The 10,903-nt window shown below is 43.0% G+C and overlaps 1 protein-coding gene across 2 annotated transcripts; it reads left to right on the forward strand.

The window, feature by feature from the left end:
• The first annotated feature begins 3,184 nt into the window (after nt 1–3,184).
• On the forward strand, nt 3,185–7,926 carry LOC106589117 (zinc finger protein 706). Of its 2 annotated transcripts, none has more exons than XM_014178812.3 (3): nt 3,185–3,326; nt 5,569–5,717; nt 6,500–7,926. In XM_014178812.3, exons 2-3 carry the CDS (start codon nt 5,583–5,585, stop codon nt 6,599–6,601), a joined length of 237 nt encoding a protein of 78 aa, XP_014034287.1. In that variant the 5' UTR covers nt 3,185–3,326; nt 5,569–5,582; the 3' UTR covers nt 6,602–7,926. The 2 variants fall into 2 exon arrangements, with proteins under 2 accessions (XP_014034287.1, XP_014034288.1); XM_014178813.3 differs by having other exon boundaries at nt 3,212–3,326; nt 5,548–5,717.
• Nucleotides 7,927–10,903: the final 2,977 nt, after the last annotated feature.

Raw genomic sequence — 10,903 nt, forward strand, 5'->3', positions numbered from 1 at the left:
CTTACATTTGTGTGTAAAAGGTAGTTGTTGTGAATTTGTTAGATTACTTGTTAGATATTACTGCACGGTCGGAACTAGAAGCACAAGCATTTCGCTACACTCGCATTAACATCTGCTAACCATGTGTATGTGACCAATAAAATACGATTTGATTTGAAACCTCAACAGAGTGAGGCAGTGTTGAGTCAGTCAGCAAGCTGGTCCTGGAGCTCTGTTCAAAAACACAAACAGACCCCACAGAGCCCCAGGACAGCAACACAATTAGACCCAACCAAATCATGAGAAAACAAAAAGGTAATTACTTGACACATTGGAAAAAATGTACAAAAAAACAGAGCAAACTAGAATGCTATTTGGCCCTAAACAGAGAGAACACAAAGCAGAATACCTGACCACTGTGACTGACCCAATCTTAAGAAAAGCTTTGACTATGTACAGACTCAGTGAGCATAGACTTGCTATTGAGAAAGGCCGCCATAGGCAGACCTGGCTCTCAAGAGAAGACAGGCTATGTGCACACTGCCCACAAAATGAGGTGGAAACTGAGCTGCACTTCCTAACCCCCTGCCAAATGTATGGCCATATTAGAGACACATATTTCTCTCAGTTTACACAGATCCACAAAGAATTCGAAAACAAACCCAATTTTGGTAAACTCCCATATCTATTGGGTGAAATACCACAGTGTTCCATCACAGCAGCAATATTTGTAACGTGTTGCCACAAGAAAAGGTCAACCAGTGAAGAACAAACACCATTGTAAATACAAACCATATTTATGTTTATTGATTTTCCCTTTTGTACTTTAACTATTTGCACATCGTTACAACACTGCATATAGACATAATATGACATTTGAAATGTCTTTATTCTTTTGGAACTTTTGTGAGTGTAATGTTTAATGTTCATTTTTATAGTTTTTTTTCACTATTGTTTATTATCTACTTCACTTGCTTTGGCAATGTAAACATATGTTTCCCATGCCAATAAAACCCTTGAATTGAATTGATTCATTTGCCACAAAGAGTCATGTGACAAATATGTTGGTCAGCCAGCTAGCTAGCTTGGAATGACAAGATGACAAGATGGCGGGTTCGCCCAAATGATTGTCAGACTTGGAGATGGAGTCAGGGAAACCCATGGAGGTTGGAAGAAAGTGGATCACATTAAGAGTAAGTATGGACTGCTGCAGAAGGAAATTGAACATGATGAGAGTGAGTATGAATTAACAGCGGTGGCAGTTGCAGTGAAGACCACCGCGTTTGAGCCTTGTTCTGATGGTGATGAATATATATTTTTTTGCCCAGTGGGAGTGAGATTTTCAGAGAGAATGGATCCTTGCCTTCTGAGTGTGTGTGTGGTGTGGTGTCAGGTTAGGTGGACAAGAGGTTGGGGAAGGTTGGGTCGGTGAAAGTGACTCTAAGTGGAATTGTGTTTTTTTTTTTGTTGCATTTCTGCCGTCTAGAGGGAGCGTGCACTCCGCACCACACAACTGGGGGCAACGACTGTGACTTGCTTTCCTCTCTGGAGCAGAGAGCCATTGAAAAGAGTTATCACTGGAGTGGTATTAAGTGTTGAGGGCCAACTAAAGTTGAAGATTCCCGGGGTGTCTGTGACACCCGCTGTTTGGTGCGGCGCAGACCTGGTGGAGAGCGTGGTGAAACAGAGAAGACACTGTCTGTACTACTGAGTTTTGATGCAGAGTTTTTTACCAAATAAAGTCGAGTTAGGATGTGTTAGTTATGCCGTGAGAGCTTTTGTCCCGAACCCATTACAGTGTTTCAGGTGTCAAGCTTATGGTCATGTGGCAGCAGTGTGTAGGAGGGAGATTACTATATGTGAGCCGTGTGCAGGAGGACATGAGACAAAGGAATGTGTAGTATCGTTAGACAAAGTTGTGTGTGTAAACTGTAGGGTTACCAATGGTGCTGGAGATCAGAGGGGTCCAGTGATAGAAAGTCAGGTTGAGGTTGCCAGGATCAAAGTAGTTCAGAAGATGTTGTATGCTGAGGCAGTAAAGAGAGTAGTAGAGGAAGATGGGTCCAGGGTGAAGATCCTAAGAGGATCCCTTTGAGTAGGCTGTCAATAGAGAGTGATAGGAGTAACATGTGCTTCAGTAAGGTTTGTTTTTTGGCGTTGATGGCCATGGTTGTCAACTGTACCGCAAAAATGGAAGGTAAATTATAGAGGATAGATGTTGTGGTGGCAGCTGCAAAGAAGTACATGGGTGTACGAAATTTTACTGCAGAAGAATTGCAAGGTGTTTTGAACGATAGTGTCCCGTCCTCCCAGGCTGCTGGCCTGGTGTAGGATCAGCCAGGGCCAAGTAGTGGACTAGTGATGAGGCGACAATTTTTTCATAAAGTGTAATCTATCACAGTGCCATCCGTTTTGTCACCAAAGCCCCATATACTACCCACCACTGCAACCTGTACGCTCTCGTTGGCTGGCCCTCGCTTCATACTCGTCGCCAAACCCACTGGCTCCAGGTCATCTACAAGACCCTGCTAGGTAAAGTTCCCCCTTATTTCAGCTCGCTGGTCACCATAGCAGCACCCACCTGTAGCACGCGCATCTCTCTGGTCACCCCCAAAGCCAATTCCCCCTTCGGCCGCCTCTCCTTCCAGTTCTCTGCTGCCAATGACTGGAACGAACTACAAAAATCTCTAAAACTGAAAACACTTATCTCCCTCACTAGCTTTAAGCACCAGCTGTCAGAGCAGCTCACAGATTACTGCACCTATACATAGCCCATCTATAATTTAGCCCATACAACTACCTCTTCCCCTACTGTATTTATTTATTTAGCTCCTTTGCACCCCATTACCCCTTTCTTCCACTGCAAATCTACCATTCCAGTGTTTTACTTGCTATATTGTATTTACTTCGCCATCATGGCCTTTTTTGCCTTTACCTCCCTTACCTCACCTCATTTGCTCACATTGTATATAGACTTATTTTTCTACTATATTATTGACTGTAGGTTTGTTTTACTCCATGTGTAACTCTGTGTTGTTGTATGTGTCAAACTGCTTTGCTTTATCTTGGCCAGGTCGCAATTGTAAATGAGAACTTGTTCTCAACTTGCCTACCTGGTTAAATAAAGGAGAAATAAAAAAAATAATGAATGCATACAGAATAGCAGGCTGATACACTGCCACTACAGTAGGTGGCGGCATGCACCTATAAGATGTGTTTGCAGACCGCCATAATACCAAAGAAGAAGAAGTAGCTAGCTTGGCTAACCACATCAGCGGTGCTGTGTGTCACATTTTCGTGAAGCCTTTGAACAGCGTTGCCATCCAGACCTTTTTGCCAAGACTGAGGTAATGTATATAGTATCTTGCTAGCAGCTACATTTATTCGACAATTCTTATTTATTCAGGGTAATCTAGCATTAGCGCACCTTATCGTATGTAACAGTATGCCTTTATCAACTACAAACCGGAACGTTGCTAGCTAGCCAGTCTGCCATATGGTCAGCTGGAAGCTAGCATGTTTGCTAACAACAGAGCTACCATACGATCAATCGCCGTTCAGTGAAAGATAACGTTACTGATAACTAACGTTCTCTCACTAGTTTAGTTTTGTGAGTCGTCACAGTGCGGTTTATTTGGGGAATCACCCATATCTAGCTAGATAACTAGATAGCTATATGTTTATCGGTTAGCTAGCTAACCTAGCCAGCTAACCAACGTTAACTAGCCAAGTTGTCTGGTTATGTCCGTAGTAGCTCTGATCCATCGCGCGATGACAATGAGTTGCCTCTGCCCTTTCCGTTTTTGTATAATGACTGGATATTCAATATACTTTCGTAACTGCCTAAAGTACAGATGTTACTTGAGAAGGTTGTTTTCACTGTGCGAAAGGTGTCGTCCAAAATGCGAATTTGACGGATTAGCGTTGATCCACACGCATGCGTCGTATCGTCCCAACGAGCAGTTGTCGTCGGCCAATGGACCAGAGCTATGTGACTAGCTAGCTAACCACTTAGCCAGTAGGCTAACGCTAGGTAGCTAACTATTTAGTGATGCATTCCATGTACGATATCCTCGTGGATCGGACCGTAACCTAGCTAACTATTCATACTTTTTGTAGCTACTGTGGATGAGTTTACAATGTTCACCTGAGCTAACGTAAACAGATCAAGTTCAGGCATATGGTTCCAACAATAAATCATTTATATCGCCCTGGCCATGTTATGAAATGCTGTAGGATGCAAATTAGGAACTTAATTTGCAAATGAGGCAGTACAGAATCCATTCCTACAGTAATTTCAGTCCAGTGTAAAGTAGGGTGGTCATATTATTTAGTAATGTGAGGTAGAGTGATAATGCTTTATACAGAAGTTTGAAACAGCTTTTTATACTTCTTCTTAAAACACACATCCCACCAACACACTCACACAGCACCAACACTCACCACAATTTGAAACAAATTATGAAATTAGAGTACAACTTTTTATACTGCTTCAGGGTTTATCAACTAGATTAAGCAGCGGGCTGTTTTTTTTTTTTTTTTTCTTGCGCGGATTGTCGGGGGGGGGGCTGGAACATAATTACAAATCATTTGTAGACTGTAAATTGATCGCAAGAAGCCCAAACGGATATAATAGTTCACAAAAACAATCATTTCAAACCTTGCTTACATTTGTATACAATCACGTGTCTCTTTATGTGTGTTCAGAACAGATTATTTCGTCCAACAATGAAAATGTGCAATATATTTTTTTCAAATATAAAAAAAAAAAAAATGCTCAGAAAACATGGGGGGGACAAATACAACCACCCACAGGCCAAATTCGGCTCGCAGGCCGCCAGTTTGCGAACACTGTACTACTTTATGCAAATTAAATACTTAGTGGTGGAAAAAGTCCCCATTTGTCATACTTGAGTAAAAGTAAAGATATCTTAATAGAAAATGACTCCAGGTAAAGTAAGTCCCCTAGTAAAATTCTACTTGAGTAAAAGTCTAAAAGTATTTGGTTTAAAATATACTTAAATATCAAAAGTTAAAGTATTTCAAATTCCTTATATTAAGCAAACCAGGGGCACACTTCAACACTCAGACATCATTTTACAAACAAAGCATTTGTGTTTAGTGAGTCTGCCAGATCAGAGGCAGTAGGGATGACCAGGGATGTTCTCTTGATAAGTGTGTGAATTGGACTATTTTCCTGTCCTGCTAAGCATTCAAAATGTAACGAGTACTTTTGGGTCAGAGGAAAATGTATTAAGTAAAAAGTACATTATTTTCTTTAGGAATGTAGTGAAGTAAAAGTTGTCAAAAATAGAAATAGTAAAGTACAGATACCACAAAAAATGACTTAAGTAGTACTTTAAAGTATTTTTACTGAAGTACTTTACACCACTGGATACTTAATATTCACACACCCCACCAACACGCCCCTACCAATGAACGCGCGCACCCAGCGGCAATGCACACAGCGCTGCCCCGACCAATGCTCACGGCACTCTCACCAACACACACTCTGCAGCATAGTGTGAGGTTTTATTGATAACAACCTATTCAGTAACACTCACCCAGCCTGTTGGCTTGTACCTCCAGCTCTAGGACCAGACATGGCACGTGGTCATCAGAAAGTCCAGTCTCAGCAGAAGAATGCCAAGAAACAAGCTGAGGCCAAGAAGGCCAAGGGACATGATCAGAAGACGGCTGCTAAGGCAGCTTTAGTGCACACCTGCGGTGTCTGCCTGGTGAGTTCCTTAAAGACAAGTGGTTGCTTTTCGATCAGGGACAACAAACCATTTTGAAGTTGGGTTGCAAGATCAACAGGTCGTATTCATTAGTGTAAAACGTAGTACTGCTTTTCAAAGGAAAACAAATGTTTCTTTTTTTGGAAAGAAAGGTTGTTCCTCCCTTTTTTTCAGTCTGTTTTCTTCCGTTTCTCTAGTGAATATGACCATGCCGATCCTCGGTAGTCCGGGCGTAGCTGCCGATCCTCGGTAGTCCGGGCGTAGCTGCCGATCCTCGGTAGTCCGGGCGTAGCTGCCGATCCTCGGTAGTCCGGGCGTAGCTGCCGATCCTCGGTAGTCCGGGCGTAGCTGCCGATCCTCGGTAGTCCGGGCGTAGCTGCCGATCCTCGGTAGTCCGGGCGTAGCTGCCGATCCTCGGTAGTCCGGGCGTAGCTGCCGATCCTCGGTAGTCCGGGCGTAGCTGCCGATCCTCGGTAGTCCGGGCGTAGCTGCCGATCCTCGGTAGTCCGGGCGTAGCTGCCGATCCTCGGTAGTCCGGGCGTAGCTGCCGATCCTCGGTAGTCCGGGCGTAGCTGCCGATCCTCGGTAGCTCTGTTCATACAGTTTCCCAAATACAGCAGCTCTTGTTTTCCAACCAGATTTCTCAATCATGCATTATTTTTTTATGGTTTGTTGTTGTTGTGGTAATTGACCTTTTTTTTCAGTTGAAATGGCAACAAGATCCTATGAAATAAGTTGAATGCAAATGATTAAGGCCCCTGTCCTCTGTATTGCCTCTACAGTCACAGATGCCAGATCCCAAAACCTTCAAGCAGCATTTTGAGAGTAAACACCCCAAATCACCAATGCCCCCAGAGCTGGTCGATGTAGACTCTGGCATCTGAACCGGACTCCCACTGAAGACCCCAGCTATGTTCCTTGTTTAAGGCAAACTGTCAATGCAGAAAACAAACCCATCTCTCTCTGATCTACACCCTCTTACAGAAAACAAACCCATCTCTCTCTCTGATCCACACCCTCATACAGAAAACAAACCCCTCTCTCTCTCTCTCTCTGATCCACACCCTCATACAGAAAACAAACCCCTCTCTCTCTCTCTCTCTCTGATCCACACCCTCATACAGAAAACAAACCCATCTCTCTCTGATCCACACCCTCATACAGAAAACAAACCCCTCTCTCTCTCTGATCCACACCCTCATACAGAAAACAAACCCATCTCTCTCTGATCCACACCCTCATACAGAAAACAAACCCCTCTCTCTCTCTGATCCACACCCTCATACAGAAAACAAACCCCTCTCTCTCTCTGATCCACACCCTCATACAGAAAACAAACCCCCCTCTCTCTCTCTCTCTGATCCACACCCTCATACAGAAAACAAACCCCTCTCTCTCTCTCTCTCTCTCTGATCCACACCCTCATACAGAAAACAAACCCCTCTCTCTCTCTCTCTGATCCACACCCTCATACAGAAAACAAACCCCTCTCTCTCTCTGATCCACACCCTCATACAGAAAACAAACCCCCCTCTCTCTCTCCTGATCCACACCCTCATACAGAAAACAAACCCCTCTCTCTCTCTCTCTCTCTCTGATCCACACCCTCATACAGAAAACAAACCCCTCTCTCTCTCTCTCTCTCTCTCTCACTCTCTCTCTCTCTCTCTCTCTCTCTCTCTCTCTCTCTCTCTCTCTCTCTCTCTCTCTCTCTCTCTCTCTCTCTCTCTCTCTCTCTCTCTCTCTCTCTCTCTCTCTCTCTCTCTCTCTCTCTCTCTGATCCACACCCTCATACAGAAAACAAACTTCTCTTGTTAAATGCCTAATGTCTCTTTTGTTGATCTTTCATCTAAGTTTCCAGTTTCTCCCTGTGGATTACCTAGAAATAGACACAATCTCTTTCATTGTTTCCTTTTAGTTTATAATTTAATGTTGGGTAGAATGGAGCAGATGTCCATTCCCAGCTGTGAGAGATGATCCCTGATCTAATGTTAGGTCTGTAGCATTCATCTCTTCTAGCTCTAATCAATGCTTTGTTTTTGGCTGATCAAACCCATCATTTTTGACAGCGACGATCCAAGCTGAAACATGTTGTGACTTGTTTTCTAATTCACATCAAACTCCTCAGCCATAAATTTGTACACTTGGAAAATGCATTCATGTCGCAATGATGTAATATAACATTCAATAAAGTTGGCTTTGTTTAGTATCTGCTTCATCTGGTGGCGGAGCTCTGTAATGGAAACTGTTCTGGAACTTTCTCTTTCCAACAACACTTGGGTCCAAACACATCCTGGGTTTCTGTTTTCTCCAGTAGGTGGCGTCATGTTCAGTTTCACATGCAGTGTACCAGCACAGGACTGTTGGCTCTTTTGATGATGAAAAAGAAGCCGAGTAAACTTACGGTCCATGTAGACATTTTTACTGGAAAGAGGAAGGAAAGAATACCGACCCATACATCCATGACCGTACTGGGCCTTAATGCAGTTATGTCTCCTACACTACCAGTCAAACGTTTGGACACATTTTTTTTTCTTTATTTTTACTATTTTCTACATTGTTGAATAATAGTGTAGATATCAAAACTAAGAAATAACACATATGGAATCATGTAGTAACCAAAGTGTTAAATAGATCAAAATATATTTGAGATTCTTCAAAGTAGCCACCCTTTGCCTTGATGACACACTCTTGGCGTTCTCTCAACCAGCTTCACCTGGAATGCTTTTCAAAAAGTCTTAAAGTTCCCATGTTATGCTGAGCACTTGTTGGCTGCTTTTCCTTCACTCTGCGGTCCAACTCATCCCAAACCATCTGAATTGGGTGGAGGTTGGGTGATTGTGGAGGCCAGGTCATCTGATGCAGCACTCCATCACTCCTTCTTGGTCAAATAGCCCTTACACAGCCTGGAGGTGTGTTGGGTCATTGTCCTGTTGAAAAACAAATGATAGTCCCACTAAGCCCAAACCAGATGGGATGGCATATCGCTGCAGAATGCTGTGGTAGCCATGCTGGTTAAGTGAGCCTTGAATTCTAAATACATCACTGACAGTGTCACCAGCAAAGCACCATCACACCACCTCCTCCATGCTTCACAGTGGGAACCACACATGCGGAGATCATCCGTTCACCTACTCTGAGTCTCACAAAGACACGGTGGTTGGAACCAAAAAGTTCAAATTTGGACTCCGACCAAAGGACAGATTTCCACCAGTCTAATGTTCATTGCTTGTGTTTCTTGGCTCAAGCAAGTCTCTTCTTATTGGTGTCCTTTAGTAGTGGTTCCTTTGCAGCAATCCGACCATGAAGGCCTGATTCATGCAGTCTCCTCTGAAAAGTTGATGTTGAAATGTGTCTGTTACTTGAACTCTGAAGCATTTATTTGGGCTGCAATTTCTGAGGCTGGTAACTCTAATGAACTTATCCTCTGCAGCAGAGGTAACTCTGGGTCTTCCTTTCCTGTGGCGGTCCTCATGAGAGTCAGTTTCATCATAGCACTTGATGGTTTTTTGCGACTGCACTTGACGAAACCTCCAAAGTTCTTGACATTTTCCGGATTGACTGACCTTCATGTCTTAAAGTAATTATGGACTATCATTTCTCTTTGCTTATTTGAGCTGTTCTTGCCATTAATATGGACTTGGTCTTTTATCATCTTCTGTATACCTACACTACCTTGTAAAAAACACAACTGATTGGCTCAAATGCATGAAGAAGGAAAGAAATTCACAGCCTCCCGGGTGGCGCAGTGGTCTAAGCCACTGCATCGCAGCGCTAGCTGTACCACTAGAGATCCTGGTTCGAGTCCAGGCTCTGTGACAGGGAGACCCATGGGCGGCGCACAATTGGCCCAGCGTCGTCTGGGTTAGGGGAGGTTTTGGCCAGCAGGGATGTCCTTGTTAGAATACATTGCGCTCTAGCGACTCCTGTGGCGGGTCGGGGCACAGTGCACACTGACACCGTTTCCTCTGACGCATTGGTGCGGCTGGCTTCCGGGTTAAGCAGGCATTGTGTCAAGAAGAAGCAGTGAGGCTTGGTTGGGTTGTGTTTCGGAGGACTCTCGACCTTCGCCTCTCCCGAGTTCGTACGGGAGTTGCAGCAAGAATGTAACTATCAATTGGATATCACGAAATTGGAGAGAAAAAGGGTAAACAAATATATAATAATTACAAGGAGTCTAACCTCATGAAGCTGGTTGAGAGAATGCCAAGACTGTGCAAAGCTGTCATCACGGCAAAGAATATCCAAAAATATATCAAAAATAAAATATATTTTTATTAACTTTTTTGGGGTTACTACATGTGTTATTTCATAGTTTTAATGTCTTCCCTATTATTCTACAATGTAGAAAATAGTTTTTTCCAAAATAAAACAAAACCCTTGAATGAGTAGGTGTGTCAACATTTGACTGGTACTGTGTGTCCTTCCAGGCATAAATTAATGAATTAAAGGTTCGATTTAAAAAAAATATATATATATTTGTCTTCCTTCAGCTGGTGTTGCTGGATTCCAGTACATGATTTCAGTTAGAGTGCAGATAATCAGTTTCCCACCATTCATTTGACAATCAGTTGTTTCTGTTTCATATATCAACTATCTACTCATCAGAGAGAGAGCCATATCTTTCTGAAGAGTCTTTTAGAATATCACTGTTGGGAAGGAAGAGAATGTTACTGGAATATAGACCACTATTCCCTGTGGATGGAGAAAGATAAGAGACAGGGGCTTTTATTAGAGTAGAAGGATACTAGACAGGGGCTTTTATTAGAGTAGAAGGATACTAGACAGGGGCTTTTATTAGAGTAGAAGGATACTAGACAGGGGCTTTTATTAGAGTAGAAGGATACTAGACAGGGGCTTTTATTACAGTAGAAGGATACTAGACAGGGGCTTTTATTACAGTAGAAGGATACTAGACGGGCTTTTATTAGAGTAGAAGGATACTAGACAGGGCTTTTATTAGAGTAGAAGGATACTAGACAGGGGCTTTTATTACAGTAGAAGGATACTAGACAGGGGCTTTTATTAGAGTAGAAGGATACTAGACAGGGCTTTTATTACAGTAGAAGGATACTAGACAGGGCTTTTATTACAGTAGAAGGATACTAGACAGGGCTTTTATTACAGTAGAAGGATACTAGACAGGGCTTTTATTACAGTAGAAGGATACTAGACAGGGCTTTTAT

The sequence above is a fragment of the Salmo salar genome, chromosome 27, assembly GCF_965601325.2.
Source record: "Salmo salar chromosome 27, fSalSal1, whole genome shotgun sequence".
In the NCBI taxonomy this organism is placed as follows: domain Eukaryota; kingdom Metazoa; phylum Chordata; class Actinopteri; order Salmoniformes; family Salmonidae; genus Salmo; species Salmo salar.

Bases quoted from the DNA above. Each gene is read 5' to 3' on its own strand.
- LOC106589117 (XM_014178812.3), top strand. From the start codon at position 5,583: ATGGCACGTGGTCATCAGAAAGTCCAGTCTCAGCAGAAGAATGCCAAG. The intron at 5,718-6,499 runs GTGAGTTCCTTA...TTGCCTCTACAG, and splicing joins ACACCTGCGGTGTCTGCCTG to TCACAGATGCCAGATCCCAA.